General features: G+C 37.0%; 1 protein-coding gene across 4 annotated transcripts in view; it reads right to left on the bottom strand.

Annotated features, from left to right (window-relative positions):
• The window catches only part of SNX7 (sorting nexin 7), a 94,171-nt gene that overhangs the window by 58,318 nt on the left and 12,853 nt on the right, over nt 1-23,000 (bottom strand). For all 4 annotated transcript variants that reach the window (XM_053592314.1, XM_053592313.1, XM_053592316.1 and 1 more), the window contains exons 2-4: nt 11,669-11,851; nt 4,977-5,087; nt 4,512-4,676 (exon numbers count right to left, since the gene is read on the bottom strand). In XM_053592314.1, coding sequence (XP_053448289.1) covers nt 4,512-4,676; nt 4,977-5,087; nt 11,669-11,851 — 459 coding nt within the window. The remainder of the gene's footprint in view (nt 1-4,511; nt 4,677-4,976; nt 5,088-11,668; nt 11,852-23,000) is intronic.

Here is a 23,000-nt window from a genome sequence, read left to right as displayed (position 1 = left end):
AAGAATGCATGTAAAACAGGCAGACAGTCTTGTCTCAAATCATAAATCTTTAAATGGGAGAACAGTGCTTATTAGAGAGGATAGGAGGATGGTCGGAGATGTCATCTATATTTTAAAACAGAAATTTAATGGAAAAATGATGCAGAGAAGATTTCTCAAGGTGTGAGTTACTCCCTGAAAAAGAATCTTGAAAAAAATTCATTAATTCTTTCGGTATAACACTAGCTTACATTTAGTTAGAGCTTAGTATGTTCTAGGCCAGCATTTTCATCCTTTATTGTCTCAGAACACACTTGAACCTATAGTTAAAACTTCCATGGACACTTAAATTATGTTCATCAAAAACAGAGTAAAAGAAAGAATATGCTTATGGTTTTGAACTTCCCTCGATAATAATTAAAGATCTTTAAAAACTTTCATGGCACAACTGTGCAATGGCACGCCAGCTGGAAATCACTGTTTTAGGCACTACACTCACATTTTTATATATGTAATATATGTAACTCACAGTAAGCCTATGAGGTAGGTTCTATTATTTTCTTCATTTTACAGAAGATAGACACACAGGAAGGCTAAATAACTTACTCAAGATCCTAAAACAATTAAATTGGAGTAGAAGAATCAGAATCCTGGAAGTTTGGTTCCTTAACCTTATTTAAGATAGTGTGTCAACACACACTGCTCCACCATAGCTCTTCAACTAGCTGAAGGAGATAAATTGTGACAACCCCTCTACTGGCTGGTTGTCTGTAGAGAAAGATTTTTTTAAAAGATATGCAACTAGGCCTGGCGCGGTGGCTCACTCCTGTAATCCTAGCAGGGAGGCTGAGGCGGGTGGATTGTCTGAGCTCACAGGTTTGAGACCAACCCAAGCTAGAGCAAGACCCCATCCAAAAAATGGGCACCTGTAATCCAAGCTACTTGGGAGGTTGAGGCAAGAGAATCACTTGAGCCCAAGAGTTTGAGGTTGCTATGAGCTGTGACACCGTAGCACTCTACCAAGGGTGACAAAAGTGAGACAGAGTCAAAAAAAAAAAAAGATATGCAACTGAATGTTTCATAGTTAAGCTAGGAGGGATGGCTACAGACTTGCAACGTAGATAGAAACAAAATGCTATAAAAGGAAAAGCGATACACACATGTGTCCCTTCAGAAGTATGCCACATTTTAAAAGGCAACAGAAGGCCTGGCACAGTGGCTCACTCCTATAATCCTAGCACTCTGGGAGGCCAAGGCAAGTGGGTTGCTTGAGCTCAGGAGTTTGAGATCAGCCTGAGCAAGAGCAAGATCCCAAATCTAGAAAAAAAAGAAAAACTGAGGCAAGAGGATCACTTGAGCCCAAGAGTTGGAAGTTGCTTGGGTTATGATGACACCATGGCACTCTACCCAGGGCGACAACTTGAGACTCTGTCTCAAAAAATTAAAATAAAATAAAATAAAAATAAATAAAGAAATAAATAAAATGAAACAAAAATAAAAGGCAACAGAAACAGGGCAAAGGATTCTGATGATGGTCGTAGGACTTGTTGAAACATAAGCTTGGGATCAAAGTCGAAAAGTAACACATAGGAAGAAAAAAATCTGTAATTAATAATGCTGACTACCTAATAGATAAAAATATTATTATGTATTATTCACCCAAATATTAAGTAACATATTATCTATCTTTATTCAAGTTTTCTTTCCTAAAAGTCTTCCACCAAATTATACATACAAAGTAAACTTGTTGCTGTGCAAGTCCGTGTAACAGATTCCATCCTTGAGGCCACACTTCCATTCAGGAAGTGACTTGTGTTACATAAACACTCTCTGACACAGCACAAGTCACAAGCGGCAAGTGTCACTGCAATGGTTAACTGAAGAGAATGTTTCTAACTTTCCAAGGTTCTAGAGTCAGGCCCCCAAGTCACTTCACATTCAGTCACAGAGGGGAGAAAGCACCACTATCTGTCAAGACTGAGTTAAACCACTTTTTAGCTTCTACCACCTTTGTTGACAACTGAGACAGATAAAACTCAACAATGGTCAGTAAGTGTTGAATACTGACCCTATATCCTATCTATTATCTTTCTTGCTGAGCTATAGTTTCAAAAAATTAAAAAGAAGAACATATAAGGTTTTAATTTTAGAAATTAGACCCTTTCACCCATTTAGATAAGGGAAGGAAAAGAATGGACAATGTATTTATTTCTACCTATTTATATAAACATTCATCCATCCACCTACTCACTTAATAAAGACTTTTATCCTAACTTTAAAAAACAGCTTATTCAAAACATAGCTGACTCTTCATTTATTTATTTATTTTTGTAGAGACAAAGTCTCACTTTATGGCCCTTGGTACAGTGCTGTGGCCTCACACAGCTCACAGCAACCTCCAGCTCCTGGGCTTAGGCGATTCTCCTGCCTCAGCCTCCCGAGCAGCTGAGACTACAGGCACCCGCCACAACGCCCAGCTATTTTTTGGTTGCAGTTTGGCTGGGGCTGGGTTTGAACCCGCCACCCTCGGTATATGGGGCCGGCGCCTTACCGACTGAGCCACAGGCACCGCCCAAAACATCACTGACTCTTGAATGACATAGTTTGAACAGCCTAGTTCTATATATATACACATTTTTTTTTTTCAATTAATATCCTGGAAAACTTTTGAGTGGTTTGTGACAACTGGAAAAAACTCACAGACAAATCACATAGCCTAGGAATACTGAAAAAAATTAAGAAAAAGGTATATTATCAATGAATACAATACATATGGATACTAATCTATTTTATCACTTACTACTATAAAATATACATACATCTTTTTTAAAATTAAAATTGATCAGAACTTAAGCACACAGACTGTACCTAGTGCCATTCAGTCAAGAAAAATGTAAACCAGTGTAAACATGCAATATTAGATCATAACAGCATAAAATTCAATATAGTACTATGGACACACTGTGCTACTATAATAATTTTATAACCACCTCGTGTTGCTACTGTGAACTCAAGTGTTGTGTCTGCTGAAAATACTGCCTGACCCTAATTAACTTTGCACGAGCAGTTCATCACTCCAGTAAATTGGGAATTGTGGTAAAAAGAGATCTCTTGGGATTCCCACATATTTTTCATCATGTTTAGTACTGAAAATGTTGAGTAACACCATGGGACCTATATGAAATGTTACTGGCAATGCTGGAAGCACTCCCAAGAAGCAGAGAAAAGTCATGACATTACAAGAAAACGTTGACTTGCTTGTTCTGTAGCACAGATTTGAGTTAGGCAGCTGTGGCTGCCTGCCATTGGGCACACACAGTTCATCTTGCAAACAGAAAACATAAACTTGCAGTATCAATCAACACAGTACAGTACACGTACGGTTGCTTCCTCGTGATTTTCTTAATAAAATTTTCATATGTCTTGCTTTATTGTAAAGATACCGTATGTAACAGATATAACATACAAAATAGAACATGTATCCATTGACTGTTTATGTTACTGTAAATCTTCGTCCAAGGGTAGGCTATTAGTAGCTATGTTTGGGGGGAGTTAAAAATTTTATGTGTTGGACAAGAGGTTGTCTGCAAGAGTTACACGTGGACTTTTGACGGTGAGGGGATCAGTGTCCCTAACTCCTACATTGTTCAAGGTTGACTCTAGTGTCAATAAAATAAATATATTTCTACCTGTTCAGTATTAGCTATATATACAATTAAAAAAAAAAAAAACAGCTACCAAGAAATTAAAAGCATGTAGATATGAGGAAGGTATAAGACTTCTGTAATGTTTATATGTAGATTTGACACAAAGTTATATCTAAAGATATCTTTCTTGTCTTTTTTTTTTTTTTGTAGAGACAGAGTCTCACTTTATGGCCCTCGGTAGAGTGCCGTGGCCTCACACAGCTCACAGCAACCTCCAACTCCTGGGCTTACGCGATTCTCTTGCCTCAGCCTCCCAAGAAGCTGGGACTACAGGCGCCCGCCACAACGCCCGGCTATTTTTTGGTTGCAGTTTGGCCGGGGCCAGGTTTGAACCCGTCACCCTTGGTATATGGGGCCGGCGCCTTACCGACTGAGCCACAGGCACCGCCCTCTCGTCTATTTTTTATTTTACTTTATTTTGAGACAGATCCTGACTATGTGGCCCTTGATAGAGTGTTGTGGCATCACAGCTCACAGCAACCTCAGACTCTTGGGCTTAAGCCATTCTCTTGCCTTATTCTCCCAAGTAGCTGGGACTGCAGGCACCCACCGCAACGCCCTGCTATTTTTTTTTTTTTTTTTTGCAGTTGTCACTGTTGTTTAACTGGCCAGGGCCAGGTTTGAACCTGCCAGCTTCGGTGCATGTGGTTGACACCGTAACCACTATGCTATGGGTGCCGAGCCCTTTCCTGTGTTTTTAAAAAAACTCAGTTTCAATTGAAGTACTCCACTAACTGATTTGTAAAGGTAAGCAAAAGGAAACATATAATCTACCATACATATAGATGTCTAAGGATTACATGAGTATGAATAAAAATTCTTTACCCAAGCTTGTGCAGTGAGAAAAACTTTGAAGTCTTCATTAAATGTTAAAGTTGGATGATCAGCAATACGGTTCAAAAATTTATGTAGTGCCTTCCTGCGGGTCTCAATGAAGTCGTCATTGAAGCGTTCCACCATTCCTTTTACGATAAACTTTTCTGGCAATGGCTGAGGCAAAAAGCAAAAAAAAAAAAATCTGAGCATTATGTGGTACAAGTTTATAATGTGGATAACATGAGTTGAACAACTAATCACTCTTTAGAAGAACAATTTTTTAAAACTCGCAGTGCTAGAACTAAAAATGCAAAATATTACAATAGTTTAAAAATCTGTACGTATATACACCTAGATTGAAACATTTAGAGATAAATGTTTCTACAATAAATGAATTTAAAGGTCTGAAATTAGGTTTTGGCATTCTAAAAGACTCACAAGAAAAATGACAGCTATTCTATGAAGAAAACTTACTGGGATAATGAGGGTGGGGTGTGCTTCTTCAAGCTTTCCCTTCAACCAAAGGAAATCTTGGTAACGTCTCCTAACTTCAAATTCACTGGAATCAAATTCCCCACGAGATGTCTGAAGAAATTAGGAGAAAATAACAGCACATGTAATAGAAGACAGAAGACATTTGCCTAATGTTATTTTAGACATTGTGAAATAAATGGGTCTCTGAGAAAAATTAACAAATCCTAATTATTCAGTGTTTGTCAGCCTGTATATATATTTTTCTTTTTTTTTTTTGTCATCTATTCATGTAGCAGATGAAACAAAGCAAACTTTCCAGTATTTCCAAAAAGAAAGCAAATATCATGCTTAAATTTAAAATCCAAACTGAAAAATCTGCCTTACAACAACCATCTGCCTTCCACAAGATTTTAACTACTATTATCTTTGGCACGACTTTCTCGCTAACAAGAAAGTGTGTTCTGAAATTAGGTTTCAAATATATTTCGTTTCTCAAGATGATCAGAATTCAGAATTTGAGGAAAGTCCTATTTTTGCAATTTGGAAAATAACCTGAATGTAACTGAGAAAAATGTTTTCTTGGAATTTTCTCAAATGAATTGCTGTGCTAAAATTTCCTTTTGGCTCATGAAAATTCTAACATTTTACAGAGTGATTGTACCACTGTTCTAAAAGATGTAATTAATAGACATTTGATGTGAAAAGAAAATTTTCCTGTCATTTCTCAAGGATTTTTTATTTTGGGTTATATGCCTCAACTCCTAAAAATTAAGCAAATACATTAAAATATCTGTTGCCAACAAACCTAAAATCTATGCCAGCACATACAACGAGAAGAACATGGGTACAACATCAACCTCCCTCCTAAGGCCTGAATCTCAAGCCAAAAGCAAAACTATGGGTTATCTAAAGCACACTCAACCCCCATGAGAAAACAAGCACTTATTAAACTGACTGCTTACATATTAAAAGTTACATGTAGTAATATTTATGTTAAGGTTTTTCTGGAGGAATAGGATGGAATAACACATTGCAGACATATTTCACACTCACCAAAAATGTCAATCACCCACACAGATGAACACAATTGTAAATATAAGCAAAGTCAGAAGATGCCATCTTAATTGTCATAAAATAAGATTTCTAAAAGCTACACGTTCCAGTATATTCTTTTAAAATGAATTTCTGGAATATCATATAATATGTCTTAGTAAAACATTCCTTTTATAATGGAGAAAAACTAGGGGCAAGTGAATACAGAAGTCTAAGACACTAAATGTTCACAAAACACTAAAAAATCTTGACTAATATGCAAAATGGTACAAGACAGAGGGTAAAAATAGGAAAACTAAATCTGTACTGACATAGTTTAACAATATACATGCAGGTTGGTATGTATACATATATGTAAAATACACAAATCAGCATACATACACAGGCACACGAAACGTGGTTTAGAGGAACCCATTTATACCTACTGAGTACCTTCTTGTGCCAGGTATATATATATACAGGTTCATTATCAATTTCCAAAAATAAATAAATAAATAAATTGGCATAACTAGCAATAAAAGCACTCAATGGGTAGTTTAAAAAGATTGAGCTGTGGGGCAGTGCCTGTGGCTAAAATGAGTAGGGCGCCGGCCCCATATGCCAGAGGTGGCGGGTTCAAACCCAGCCCCGGCCAAAAGTTAACTGATGACTCCACACTGAATCTCAGAGTTAAAGCATTCTGTAACAGACATACTCTTATTTGACAATGCGAATGTTACTTTCTTTACATTATTATTATTATTGCTTAATATTTCAATACAGCAATTCTCTGATTTCTTTTCTGAATGTATTTATGTTCGTTCATTCTTTACGAGGTTTTTGTTTCTAGTCCTTACCTTAAACATTGTTATTAAATTGTAAGCCTCGTTAATTTTGTGAAGGCAAAAAATGGAAACCTAATAAACACATGTATATGTAAAAAAAAAAATAAATAAAATAAAAAAGATTGAGCTGTGTATGTTCTCCAGAAGATTCAACATTTTAAGTAAATATAAAATAATCTGCTATAAATTCCAGCAAGAAATAAGCTATAAAATAAAGTCAGACAAGTAGTTCATTCTGTTCTCATCACTGTGTCACTGACATAAAGGGATTCTCTAACATACTACAATACAGGAAAAACACTGAGGATAGAGGACAACTACGAAGGAGAAAATGTTATTTCTTCCGACTCCAAGGCTTTATTCTGTTCCTGGAGTGTTATGAGAGATTATGCGTAGGAATATGACAAGAAAAAAGCCATTGTCAGCTGGATTGCCTACAGCAGGGCTTAGAATCATCCTCCCCTCTAAAGTGGCCAAAGTTAGTCACAGAAGATAGACAAAAGCTTCTGAACTACAGGAATAACTGGGTTTGATGATATATCTCCAACTTAAAAAGGACATGGGTTCTATAAAGTTCATTTGGCGTACAAACCATGCTTCTAAATGAGCAAACAATTTTCCAGAGAAGCCATGGTATACGTGGTGATTCATTTTATGTCTGACCGTAAGAGACTGGGTATTGGAAGTTTAGTACTAACAGACTCGTGTGATCTATCCCCCCAGTGACATACATTCAATACACAACCCTTGGTCAAGTGGGAATAGTTATTCTGAATTCTCAGGATTTCAAAAACTGGGTTTCAGGGAAATCATCCTTCGTATTAACCTGGATGGAAGCGGAAGACATTATTCTTAGTAAAGCATCACAAGAATGGAAAAGCATGAATCCTATGTACTCAATTTTGATAGGAGGACAATTAATGACAATTAAGGTTATGGGGGGGGAAGCAGAAAGAGGGACAGAGGGAGGAGGGTGGGGCCTTGGTATGTGTCACACTTTATGGGGGCAAGACATGATTGCAAGAGGGACTTTACCTAACAATTGCAATCAGTGTAACCTGGCTTATTGTACCCTCAATGAATCCCCAACAATAAAAAAAATAATAATAATACAAAAAAAAAAAGTCAATTCCATCAACTGAGAACGTAACTGGACTCCCACCTGCACACTGACAGGTATTGATAGGTCTGTCTTCAGAATGGAGAAGCGGGGGAAAGTACCTGGTTCAATATCTTCCTTCTTGATTTTATATGTATGAATGCAACACAGGTCTCTAGACAGCGAAAAGAGAAAGTAGTTCTTTACAGCAGTCACCTCAGACAGGCTAACCTGGACAAAAAAGGGTAATTTCCGGTGAAAAGAACACATACCAGGGGCAGTGCCTGTGGCTCAAGGGAGTAGGGCACCGGCCCCATATCCTGGAGGTGGTGGGTTTAAACCCAGCCCTGGCCAAAAAATACAAAAAAAAAAAAAAAAAAGAAAAGAACACACACCAGGAGAATGATCTTCCTGATAGAATTATTGATAGTCAGATCATTCATGAGTATTTCTGAATAAGAGACTGTTGATGTATATACATACATTTTTATATGTGTGTCTATTTTTCTTTATCCTTAGTGTCCAAGAACATAAATATACATAAAACTAAAACCTTCCAGGGAGGCCATCTTTGATCCTCCAAATTATATGGTGTACCCCAGTCCTGTATTTCTCTCCATAACATTCTTAGCCATAATTTAATTACTTGACCTATAATTTTTTAGTATTGTCTCTCTCTTCTTATCTATCTCACAGACTGAAAGCCTGATAAAGGCAGAAGGCTCTTTCTGCCAGCTTTGTCCTAATCACTGACATAGTCTTAATACATAAGCACAGTACCTGGGACATAATGTGCGCTTAGTGAAAGTCTGTGGAATAAGTAAGTAAATGAATAAATTGAGATAAGCGAATAGCTAAGACAAGGCTGTATGATTACATAACATACAACACACATCCAGTGGATGTTTATATATCTGCATCTTTAATGTGTCTTTCAGCATACATATGTATAGTCTAGATACTAGAATGTAGTAAAGGTAACGGGAAGCACCATCCCAGCACCACCATAGCAACCTCCCCCTAAAAATAAAAAAAGAAAAGAGAGGAAAATAATGGGAAGTAGAACAAAGGATTTAGTTTGTAATAGTTAAACTAAAAGATAGTTTTCCATATCCCCATATCTGTGCACAAAAAAATAAAAGAAAACGTGTATAAGGAGAGTAAACAGTCTAGGTTTAAATCTCAGCTCAGCTCGTATCTCTCCTATATAACCTTTACCAAGGTACTGAGTTTCAGTGCTCTCATTCATGAAATGGGAGTAAATTACAATATCAGGGTTATAGGGTTATCGTGAGCTTGAATGAGTCAGAGTATCACCTAGCACCAAGTATTTACACACTACTAATTATACACTCTACTACTACTACTACTATCATTACTATTATAAGAGCAGTCCTTTCAAAGTATGATGCAAATATGGATAAATCAGAAGAACTGGATGTCTATGATCAGAATGAAATCCATAAGGCGGCTTACAAGGAATATCTTTCTGAGAGAAGCCAATGATGGGAACAATAATTCAGTTTCATAAATTCTTGCTAGGATAGACAGTAACAATGGGTGATTCTAACTATAGTAATAGAAGAAATCTGGCTCTGTTCTTAGCTGTATGCCTGTATTAACATATTCAGTTTTCATAAAGACCCTATGAGGTTAGGACTGTTACCCTATTGATGAATGCATAGCAGCAAACGGACATAAACAGGTTAATTAAATCACCCAGGACACATAGCTAGGAAGAGGGAGAAATTAAGGTTCAAGTTCATGTGTTCTTGCTCTACCGTCTCTCTCTCTTTTTTTTTTTTTGACACAGAGTCTCACTATGTCACCCTTGGTAGAGTGCCATGACGTCACAACTCACAGCAACCTCCAACTCCTGGGCTTAAGCGATTCTCTTGCCTCAGCCTCCTGAGTAGTTGGGACTTCAGGTGCCCGCCACACGCCCAGCTATTTTTTTTGGTTGCAGTTGTCATTGTTGTATAGCAGGCCCAGGCTAGGCTCGAACCCGCCAGCCTCAGTGTATATGGCTGGCACCCTACTCACTGAGCTGCAGCGCTGAGCCTCTACTGTCTCTTTACATATGTATAAGATACTATAAATTCAGTCATCAAAAAATTAAATTGCTTACTTATCATATCCTAAAAATTATGTTTGGAATAACAGGTAACATAAGATAAGTTACCTTCCTTGAGAAGCTTGCAAACTTTCTGGCCAGGAAAACAAAATACAAATAAAGACACATAGTTTTCTACTCACATACTAGTAGGTGGCAATTACTGAACACTCACACGTGTTAGGAACTTTGCTAAGTGTTTTTCATTGATTACTTATCCTAAATCAATTCTTACAGCAACCCTACAGAACTAGGTTCTATTATCATCACAGTTTTAAAGATGAAAAAAAATCTATAGAATCGTAGAAGGAATAAATACATGCTCTTGATTTCTTTGCTTTACTGACTGATGTTTAACCTTCTTTGAGTTCAATAAAACAAGATGAGGAAAAAAGGGAGAACGACTCTTCTAGGCAGGGTACAATAAACAACTGGAAAACCCTTGTATACAGGCATTTAACACTGTGAGTGTATATTAAAAATAATCAGTTCTTCTTCTAAGAAGGGGATGGACCCACCCAAGAGAAGGAAAAGTATATGCCAAGTTACGTGAGCAAGAAACATCCTAAATATTCAGAGAACAGAGAAGCTCTATAAGCGTGGAGAGCAAGGGTCGTGCACATGGGCAGCAAGAGATGAGTCTTGTCGGGCGAGTTGGCACTACCTGAGAAACTGCTTTATATGCCACATAAAGGAATCTGCACTTTGTTCTGTAGGAAATGAGGGGCCAGGATAGGATTTTAAGAATTTGAGTGAAGAGATTATATACATACACTGTTATGAAATATTCCTTCCTTTCCCTCCCCCTTCCTTTCCCTTCCTTTTTTTTTTCTTTTTTTTCCTTCCTCCCTCCAGCAGTGTGGAGGTTTCACTGGAAGCAGCGATTATAAGAATGCTGTTCAGAAACTTTTCAGCTACAAAAGAGATGTACTTTGACAGTTATGAAACAGGTCTAGAATGAGGCTTTATAAACAAAATACTGTAATTTAAATAGAATTCTTAAAGACTTCTATTAAATAAAGGACATAAAATACTATTTGCTTGCTTCATTTTTTTCTGAGTCAAACTACTTTTACAGAGCCTTGCCTTGCTATTAAGGAGACTTGGGTTCTGGATCTATTTCTGAACCCAACTCTCCTTAATAACAAGGCATGGCTCTATAAAAAGCCTTGCCCCAGAATTATTAGACAAATAACAATATCTCATATATAAGGTAAAGCAGCTACTTGCTCCCTTTTAGAACACAAGTAGTATTATAATACGCAACCCTCAGAAGAAATACAAATGCAAAATATTATCTCATCTCTTTATTTGCTTTTTAAATGAACAATTTCAGCCCCTCTTTTCCCCCAAAGGTATTTCTTTTTAATTTTTTAAACTAAAAACCTAAATGTTCTTATTCTAAGAAGCCCAAATAAAAAGTGGCTCTTGAGTCAATTTGAACTTTACCAACTTCATACAGAACAAGTGAAGAGCAGATAAGATGCAACATGTTACCCAAAATGGCTGGAAAAATAAAACTCAATTCAGTTAAGACTCTTGTAATGCTGAGAGTTATACTGAAAAAGAAACACTTCCAAAAAAATATTCATTTATTGTTTACCTTAGTAATAATCCTGTAAGTAATGAACGTTTCAATTGTAGTAACATGGCTTTCAGGTTCATCAACTGTGATGAAGAGATCCTTTAAATCCGGCTCATCTTCAAACTTGATCTGGTTTATCAGCGATAAAGGAGATGTTGGCATCATAGGGCTGAACGAGTTCATGTCCATCAATGAGGCATCCTAAAGAAGGAAACATCTGAAAATTAATGTCAATATAAAAAATAAATTCCCCTCCATCTTACACCATCCATAATTAAATATACCCTGCGCCAAGAACAAAATGTGTATTGGACTTCTAGTTAAATAAGAATCTGAACATGGACTTCTACCTTTTCAACCCCCACCCCCCACAATGCCAGCAAGCAAAGAAGCTTGCAAACAGAAAGCAAAAGCCCTCAAAGATGGCTCTGGTTCGAAAGTGTGTGTTCCCTCCAAAATTCATTTTGAATTATAATCCCCAACCCAAAAGTGTTAAGGAGGTGACCACATCCTAAGAGCGGAGCCCTCATGAATGGGACTAGTAAGCTTGTGCCAGTGTCCAGGGGAACAAGCCAGCCGCCTTGTCCTGCTGCCTTCTGCCATCTCGGAAGCAGGGAGAAGCCCTCAAGAGATACCAAACCTCCTAAAGCCTTATCTTGAACTTCTGAGCCTCCAGAACCACGAGAAATAAATTTCTTTTATTCATAAATTACCCAGTCCCAGGTGTTTTGTTATAGCAGCATACACAGACTAAGACTAGAATAAAAAGAAGGAACAGTACAGCAAACAAAATGTGCCAAATACTTTCTGGACACTGAAAATCTGATTGTCAAGTGGAAACTAGAAGAGCAGTGCAGAGAAAGCCGTAAAGGAACCCAGAAGAAATGGAAAACTAGAAGGAGGCAAGCATATTTATGAGGTGGAATCCCAAAAAAAGTTCTAGAATTGAAGGCACCTGGAACCTGTGGGACTAGAGGGGGTCTAGCCCTTGAGGCTAGGCGTTCACGACCAGCTTGAGTAACAGCGAGACCCCAACAAAAAATTTTTAAAAGTTAGCCAGGCATAGTGATGCACCCTTGTAGTCCAGCTACTTGGGAATCTGAGACTGTGGAGCATCACTTGGGCCAAGGAGTTAAAAACTACAGTGAACTCTGATCAAGCCACTGTACTAGATCCTGCAGAAAGGGAAAGAAAGGAAGGGAATAGGAGGAGAGAGGGGAGGAGGGAAGGGGAGGAGAGGGGAGAAGAGAGAGGAAGGAGGGAGAGAGGAATAATGGGAGGGAAGAAAAAAAGAAAAAGAAGGAAAGGGAAAGGGAGGGAGAGGAAAAGGAAGGGAGAAGGGGGATGAGGGATGGGAAAGGAAGACTGGGGAAAGGCTCCACGCCCATTTACCATCACCTTGGTCGTTTGCAATTCTTGTTTTCTTTTTTCTTTCTTTCTTCTTTTCCTTTATTGTTAGTATTAGTTTTAGTATTAATATTAGGATTTAAAGACACTGTTATCCTTCTATCACCCAAGCTGGAATGTACCATAGCCTTAAACTCCTGGGCTCAAGAGATCTTCCTGCCTCAGCCTCCCAAGTTGCTGGGACTAAAGGTGTGAAACACTAATCCCAGAAAGAGTTACCATGTCAACACACAAATTCTGGGAAGACACAAAGATTCATACCACCATGCCCACGGAGGTTAGGAGTTTCCTCTCTTTGTGGATCATTCTAGAGAAAACTGAGCGTTACAGTCCCCTAATGAATTAGCCAGCTCTCTGCATAATCACTATGCATCAAAACCCCTGTTGTGCCTGCAAAGTATCTCCTCAGTATTTTATTACTTGGTACAGGAACTACCAAACATCCAAGCATGAGGAAAGTCTCTGATGTAAAAGAAAAGGCACAAAGAAACTGGCTATGAAATGATCTAAAAGATAATAGAAGAAATTAAATCCATGAATGAAAACGTGGTATAAAAAAGAACATTCAGAGAACAATAACACCACCAACAAAATAAGAGACTCACGAAGATTAAAATATTATATAGCAAGGCAAAAACTCAGTAGGTCTGCAAGTCAAGACTGGAGAACTATCCCACTACATGGGACCAACAGAACGAGAGACAGAAATGGAAGCAGAAAAGATTTTTAAAAACTAAAGGATCAAGACAGAAAGTGTCTAAATGAAGGGATTCAAGAACAGAAAATGAAAATGTCCTTGAACTAAAGTGTTTCCAGGTTGACAGGGTCTGTCAAGTCTCCCTAAAATGAACAAGGGACTGTAGGTAGGTAGCTGTCCTACAAGCAACCATCACCATGACCTTGAATGATAATAGAAAATTTTTAATTTCCTGAAAGCTTCCAGAGAGAATATATACAGGTAAAATAAAGTAAATCTTAGAAATAAGAATTACATCAGATTTCTCAATGGTAACACTGGAAACTAAAAAACAATAAACAAATATCTTCAAATTTTGAGAGAAAAGTATTTTATACCTGGAATTATATATATCCAGGAAAATTGCCATTCAAGTATATACATAGAATAAAACCATTTCAGACATAAAAAATTCCAAAAAGTAACTTAACAGGCACCTGTACTTTGGAAGCTTCTTCTTCAAAATAAGGGTATATACCAAATAGACTCTAAAAATAAGAGATCTAACAGAAGATAAAAGTAAAAAGAATTCACTGAATGATAGTAAAAGAATGTTCCAGGTTAACGGCGTTGCAGCAAACCTAGAGAACAGCTTACACAAACTGGACCAGGAAGATACATCTCCAGAGAGGCAGGGAAAATAACAGAGAGAAAGAATAAGAAAAGAGGGAGAAAGGAAGAGGAATGGAGGGAAAGAAAACGAAAAAAGGAAGTCATCAAAAGAGGGAATAAGAAAGAATGACAATGAAAAAAAGGAAGGAAATGAAGGGAAAAGGAAGTAAACAAAGACAAGTATAAAGGAAGGAAGAAAGAAAAGAAAACTGATGGAGTACCGGATGTATTTATACGTGAGAGGAGCATGTTCTCAGATATTAGATTTGTAGATGAATTATAATTGGCACAAGAAAGTTAAGAAGGGGTGAAAAAGCAAGAGAGAGGGCAAAGGAGGGAGAAAAAGAGAGACAGAATGACAGGACGATGAATGCTCAGGAAAACAAAAGCTGTACAAGAATGAAAAGGCAATCAAAGTTTACTACATGGCTTGTGTGTGAATAAAAACAAATTATCTTAGTCCTGGACTTATTTTAAAATGGTGATGTAAGTACATTAAGATAATGAGAGAGAAAGAAACATGTGTATGTGTTTGAGAAGATGGGAACGTTGCCTATAAAATAATTCATAAAAGTCAATATCATGCTGGAAAAGGAAAGATGGAAGTGGCTCCAGATTGAAGGGGATCAAAGAGGTAAAACAGAAGGGAAGAGCAGTTCAGTTTTCTGTACCAGAAGGGAAGAGCCGTTTCTCTCTCTCTCTCTCTCTCTCTCTCTCTCTCTCTCAACAATTATTATTGGAATAGAGAGATTCAACAGATCTGTGGATTAGACTGTGGCACGCAGCGTTGTGTCAATGATAATTTCCTGATTTCAATGCCTGTATTGGCACTGTGGGCAGAGTGTGTTCTGGTTTTCAGAAAACACACACAGATCTATTTAGGAATAATGGGTCCTAGTGTTTCCAGCTTAATCTCAGTAAGAGAGAAATTAAAACAAAAGTTGTGAAGTACTAACAGGCAGGGTATCTTGGTTCTTTGCAAATTTTCTTGAAGTTTGAAACTATTTTGAAATAAAAAATGTGTTTAAGTCTTAAAAAGTCAAATCGTTCTATAAGGCTTAAATAAAGCAAAACAAACTGAAATTCAAAAAGTATCACCCCCTGCTCCATATTGTCATTACCAGTTCACGATCCTCAAAGGAAATACAGAACTTCCTTTTTTTTTAGAGACAGGAGTCAGTAGAGTGCTGTGCCTTCAGTGCTGTGCAACCTCCAGCTCTTGGGCTTAGGTGATTCTCTTGCTTCAGTCTGCCAAATAGCTGGGACTACAGGCACGTACCACAATGCCCGGGCTATTTTGTTGCCATTTGGCTTGGGGCCAGGTTTGAGCCCGCCACCCTTGGTATCCAGGGCCGGTGCCCCACCCACTTGAGCCACAGGTGCCACCCTGGAAATATAAAACTTTCTAAGCTTTTTTTGCCCTTTACATTCCTTAATACAATATTATATATAGCTTTTCTTATTTTTCAATTTTGATGTTATCAATAGGCTTCTCACTGATGAGGATGAAGACTACTTACATGAATATAGAGTCTGAAGATTCCTATTTTACTCTACAGATACAATCATTAGCATCATAATTAATTGTGACATATAAACAACCCCAAACTTAACTGGTGGGAGCCTCTGAAAGCTGGTACCTGTGTCTTCATTAATATGTCTTTACTATTCTTTGAGTACTTTACTTTCTGGAATAAAATGTTTCAGATTTATTTTGTTCTTTTCCTACCCAGCTTTGGATTCAGACATTTCTCCAAGAAGTTCTGGTTTCGTTTAGAAGAGACTGGTGTATACAAACCACAATATGAGGGCTAGAAAATATATATATAATACACACACACACATAAATTCAGATCAAGATCTATGTCTCAAAAGATGTGAAATTCGAAGACATAACATGGCTTATTCTGTCCTTCCATCTCCCTATAGTTATAACTCCTTTCTGCAGCAGTGAATGCCTAGCTTCATTATCCTGAATATATTAACCTTTTGGCCCGCTCCCCCTGGACGTAATCCATCCTTAACCATGCCAGATATTTCTGCAGGTCTGATCTGACCACACTGGCCAAGGCAGCCTCGTTCTCAATTCCAGCCATACTTGAATGCTGCCTATGCCCTAGTCTCACTCGTCACACGGGCCATCTGCTCAGTCATCTTCAATACTTTTGTTTTGTCTAAATTAAAAAAAAAAAAATGTGTAAAGGAGGGTTACATGCTATTTTTGTAAATAAAAATTTTGAAAATGAAAAAAGTGTATTATACAGTAAATGTAAATACACATTATGCTTCATTTCACCCACATGTGAAGAAAAAACTAACACTTATCAATAGAACATCAGAGCTATTTCTTCGATAGTAATGAAAACTTGTTCACCAACTCTATATATTCTCTTTTAGATACATTTTTCCCCCAAAGTAGAGATATGGATGTTAGAATTATGCTTTATCTGTTTTTTAAAGCTAACTGACTGACATATTTGAACATTAAATCTGCAACAAATCCCATTTTAACTTAGCAACAAAGTTGGCTAATCCTCAGTGGAAAGAAAAAGTCATTATAAAAAAGACCAAAAATGGCTTCAAGTAACCTTCAATCATTAATTCAGCCTTTCTAGATTAAATCAAGGAGTTGAACTTGATGATCTCCAAAATCTCTCCCAGCTCCCAATGCATTAATATAGTAAAATGTAATAAATTCTGAGATTTTTAAAAATAGGTACTTTCTATGACACTATGAGTGGGGAGAAAGGATGAAATCATAATACGGACTTGCTTTTCCCTCCAACCAAATCAATAAAAATGCTTTTGAAGCATCAATAACACCTAGAGCACTGCTCTAAAGGCTCTTCCCACAAAAAGTTTAGCTACATAAACCATAATGCAGGATTTAAGTAATCCTTCAATGCAACTAGACGAGATATTACCTACCGTAGGACACAATACGGGAAGAGACAAGAATAAGAATAGTATTAAGAAAAAAAAAAAAAAAGAATAGTATTAAGATATCAAATCAGCACACTGTACCCCATAAATGCACCACTGTGCACAGCTATGATTTAATAAAGAATTAAAAATAAAGGAATCGGTATACTACACATTCCATTAATTAGCACTATTGTACTTAATATTCACAAACACAAAACAACATAGAAGTTGAGGATTTAGGCTGCTTTCTGAATAAATGTTATATTTGAAAATAAAAAAAAAATGATTAAGAAGGTTCAGCCTATTATGATCACAAAAAGTTGTGTGAAAGGAAAGCAAATCTTTTCCTGTGTTTAGAAGCCATGCTTTGGAACAAGAAGGAGAAGACAAATTTCAGTCGTGTCTGACAAATAAGCAGACACATAAAAATGTAGAAGCAACAAATGTCTTGCAAAACAGCTTAGTGAAATAAATCATTTTATATCCCCATGATAGGATACAATAAATTCTAACCACATGAGGGAGGGAATACAATAAAATGATTAAAAGTGATGCTTCAGAAAAATATATAATAACTTAAAAAGGTTTAGAAAATATATGGTAACTTAAAAAGATTTCACATTATGTTAAGAAAAAGTGGCAGGTTATAAAATTCATGTAAAACCAGATTCTAATGTGTGTGCATGGTAGGGGGTGAGGGGGGAAAAGAGAGAGAAAACTTAGCAGTTCTGGGCTTTTTTTTTTTTTAATATACAAATCCAAAATGTTAACAGAAGCTGCTCCAGATGTTGGTATTGCTACTGAGTTTGATATTTTTTTCTAGGTGACTTTCTGAATTTTTCAAACAATCTAAAGTAAACATATATTTTGTAACCAGAAAACATGTTAAAATTATTAGTCAACTTTACACATGATCTGTTCAGAGAGAGTAAAAACCATGGTGGTAAATTCAAAGAATTTTGAATTATTTTGATTATTTCTCTTAGGTTACATTTGATTACTTCTCTTAACTCATGAAAGTTGCTTAAATAGGAAGTACATCCAGAATCCACTAAAAATGGGATTGATGAAATAAATTAGGAGATGCTAACACAATGAAATACACTAAGCAGCCATTAAAAACAGAATTTAGAGTTTCTAAAAAAATGTGTAATCAGCATGTACAAAAATCTCGCTAAAAACTATTTCATATAAATAGTAGTTTGAAAGCTGACGAATTTTAATTTGGTGAGCAAACGTACTTTAAATTTCACTGACACTGCGTACAGCCATGTGCTCTGGTATTCTGTGGGCTTACCCCCCTAACTTACCACAGCCCACTTCTTTTACCTAGTACATAATTTAGCATTCTATTTCTTCTGCTCACAATGTATCCTTTTGTAGACCGGGAAAGATCTGCATGCATTTACAAAGGCTCACAATTCCAATGAGTACAGTGTGGTGTCATAAAAATATGTTTCAATCTCCAGTGAAGGAAGAAAATTACAGACTAGAATTTAGCAACATCCAAGATTTCAGCAGAAGGATTTAAATTACTATGAATCACTCAAAAGCGTTCTTAAATGCTCAATAAAACTGACTATCCAAAGTGTTTTTATATTCACTTCAAAAAAAAAAAAATAAAAAGGAAAGAAAATATACTGACAATACTTAAGAGATTTACATTTGGATGTGAATAACTGAAGAAAATAAGTGTTTGAGAAGATCCAAAAAGCAATTAACTAAAAAAGAACTCCATTTAACCTTTTGTGGTTGATGCTTTTCAGGAGAAATGGATCTTTGAAATTTGCTCTCTCCCAACAAAGGTTTCACCTCCACAAGAATATCTCATATCTCTCTCTCTCTCTCTCTCTCTCTCTTTCTCTCTATTTTACACACACACACACACACACACACACACACACACACACACACATCCTCTCTTTCATCCTTTGGATATATTCCCATTACCCTAAGGTCATTGGAACAACACAATTACGTCCTTTTATTCCTTCTTCAAAAGATTAGAGCAGAATAAAAATCATTGGGAAGTAGACAAATCTCTGCTTCCTAAAAACATTTAATACCTCTCTTATAGCTGGTTTAGTGAACACACACACAAAACCAAGAAAATCTTCAGATGGCTTCAGGCTGAGATTTGAATGTGTGTAATAGGGAAGAATGACCAATATGTTGCAAGAATTCACTGTCTTTGGTCCTTACGCCAAAACAACACATCCACTGTAATGGAAAACATTTAAGTAACTTTACTCGAACAGATGGAATAGTACTCTTGGCTTATTATAAACATGGGTTAAATTGTGGTTCCCCCCCCATGTATATATTGAAGACCAAACCTCCAGGTACTTCAGAATGTGATCTTATTTGGAGAGAGGGTCCCTGTAGATACAGTTAAGTTAAAACTGATGAAGGTCATTAGGATAGGCCCTAATCCAATATGGCTAGTATCTTTATTTTAAAAGAGGATGAGGGAAATTTAGACACAGATACATACACAGAGGAAGAGGGAAGAAACAGGCAGAAGATAGGCTTCCATAAGACAGGTTGTGAGGCCTGAAACAGAGACTCCCCTCAGGGCCCTCAGAAGAAAGTAAGCCAGCCTGGAACACCTGTGCAGAGTGGAAAGGCCATGTGAGGATACAGAGGAAAGCCGCCATTTGCAAGCCAAGGAGAGAGACCTCAGGAATAAAGAAAATATGCCATTACCTTGATCTTGAACTTCCAGTCTCTAGAATTGTGAGAAAACAAATTTGTCATTTAAGCCACCCAGTCTGCTGGATTTTGTTATGGCAACAGTGGCAAACTAAAGCAGTGCTCCAGAGCATTAGAGAATGATGGGGCACCAACGTGCATGACACGTAACTTCAGCCTAGAGGAGTCTGCATCTTTGCTCTGAAAGGAGACACATGTGAGCATGGTTTGATTGACAAATCAAAGCATGAGACAAGAAAAAGTACAGAGTTTGTTGTTCCAGCCATCCCGCCTTCTTTACACTGAACCACAGCACATTCCACAACTCCTGGGGTCCCGGTGACTTGAATAGATACAGTATCTCCCATCGCAGACTACATCTCAGCCCATAGTGGTGACACTGGATTCTTCTCACCGCTCACCCCCACTTGACAGCGAAGGAAAAGCAGTAACATTGATGTGGAGGCTGTTGTGTGCATCTATATATTACCACAAGCTTCATATGTATATTTATATAGTATGTCAAGATCCGGAAAATGCCACAAGTGTTCTGGAATGAGTAAGAAAACATTTCAAAGAAGATAATAGTTGAAGATAAAGAAAAAGATAAAAATGAAGTTGGGTTAGACTACAAAAAACTGTAAATCTAAATAGTTCCAGTTCTTGACTAGTCCTCCAGTCTTTAGCTAGCTGGGTAAAATTTTACCTATGTATGAGGATGACTATGAGCCACATCGAAGGAAAACTTATAGAGAATAACATAATAAGAAATAAAAAGGAGTAAGTGTGGAAGGTGGTGTTACTATGCTCAACATTCAATACCAAAAATTGTAAGGTTAATCTCATTACTGTTCATCATAAAAGAAAAAAAAAAAAGAAACTCAAAAAAAAAAAAGAAAGTAAGCCAGCCTGCTGACAGCCTGATTGCAGACTGCCAGCCTACAGAAGGGGGAGTCCACACATAGACGGTTCCATACAATGGGGAGTCCATACATCTGTTGTTTAAGACACCTAGTCAGTGGTTCTTTTGTTACAGCAACCCTAGAACAACAATACACCATTTCTGCATCTAAAGTTGTACACAATCATGATGAAAATACTTCGTCCTTGCCCCATTCATTTTTTTTAACAGGTAAATAACTGAACCTAGGAACTTTTCTGGGAATGGTTTTTGCCTCCCTCCTTCAGTGCTATGTGATGGTTCCAAAGTTCTACTACTAAAACAAGCAAAATGCATAGCTAAAATTTAAAGTAAATGATGGTCTGTCAATATCTGAGGGCTTGGAAAATGAACACCAAAAGAAGAAGTAGGTTAAAAGCACGAGGCATGACCTCTCTAAGAGGCGGCCTCCATCAGGGTTCCTCACCGGAATATTACTCGGGAATGTCTCAGGACATGAATTACTCTGATAACGCCAAATCACACCTACCATCTGTGCACGAACTGCTATTTTCTTTTTTCAAGAAAAAAAAATCAATGTGAGAAGTGTGATTAATCAGAACCCTGGCATGAAAAGGCCGTGCAAATAAAATTTGCTGATTCATAAAACACACACACCAGAGACATCTGGTAAAGAAGCAACGTAAAGTGCAAGGCGTTGGAGAGACCATGTTGTTAAGAGGGACACTCACCCTGACAGGCCTAAATTTAGGCTTACCAGCTGTGTTTTGGTTTACAAATCCTTCCAATCTGCCCGTTTATAATAATAAACGAGAAAGGCTTTCTGGGGAACACTGTTAAAAAATGTGAGGGGGAAACTGGCCCCTGTCGTGTTCTATAAAGGGGATACTACACTGTCAACTTGCTTGACATCATTTCCACTGGTACGCAGTATATACACCCTGTATGCATTTCCACAATGTATTTGTCCATTCTTCCGTTTCTAGTGGTTTCTATTATCTAACAGTAGTGCCTTGAATGTACTTGAACTTTCTCAGGTTCAGGGTACCATAGAGCTATACCATGTGACCATGGAAATTTTTCAAATAATTTTGACATAATTTCCTTCTGGCAAAAAAGTGAAAAAGTTTCTGTTGTCAGGGAGTGCTAAACCTAATCCAAGTTTAGACATATCCCAGCTTTGTGAATTTGTTCAAATGAGATTATTTTTTCTGAGTTTCAGTTTTCTGACTTGCGACGTTTTGAAAGGTCATACCTCCCCTCGGATCATGAAGGATGAAAAAGAGATAATAAAAGTGATATATGAAATATCAGCTTGGAGGCTTTACAGGAATTATGTTATGTAAATTTTACCACAATCCTGCAGAATATATTTTTTCCTCTTTTTAACCAGATAGAAATATTATTAGTACGTGCTCTTTTCCCCCTTGTTTTTAGATGAGGAAATAGGTTAAATCACATGTTCAGACTCTTAACTGCTATTAATTAAAGGACCTCTCAATAGCCACTAAGTTAATCTTACATCAAAATGTGACATGGATCCCTGGAAGTGATCAATGAATTCATTTTATTTTTTAGTTTCTCATTAAATTGTCAGTTAAATAGACATCTAAAGCAAGAATAAATAAACGTATTTGGTCAACATGTAGCTCTGCAGTATGTAAGAGCTACGTGTGCACAAGTACATTCAAGACAGCACTATTGGAAATTCAGAAAAAACAGAAACAGATCAATAAACAAACTGTGATGAAAACCAACTAAAGCGAAAAAGTATGGATAAACCTCAACCCAGTGTTAGGAGAAAAGAGCAAAACACAGAAGAATTCATACAGAATGATATTATTTTTAAAAGTCCTAAAACGTACAAGGTCCCCAAATACATAAATCTTTAAAAATATATTACTTCAAGATACATATACTATATAAACTTGTATAAAAACCAAACAAATGATGAACACAAAATTCAGACTAATAAGTGTTTTTTAAACAGGAGAAAGAGAGAGAATCTTGAGAAGAGCATGTAAGGGTATCAAGAGTTTTGGATGTTTTATTTCTTAAGCTGAAGGGTAGTACTTGGA

The sequence above is a fragment of the Nycticebus coucang genome, chromosome 5, assembly GCF_027406575.1.
Source record: "Nycticebus coucang isolate mNycCou1 chromosome 5, mNycCou1.pri, whole genome shotgun sequence".
Taxonomy (NCBI): domain Eukaryota; kingdom Metazoa; phylum Chordata; class Mammalia; order Primates; family Lorisidae; genus Nycticebus; species Nycticebus coucang.
Note: the sequence above shows the minus strand (reverse complement) of the source record. Positions and strands in the feature narration are given on the sequence as shown.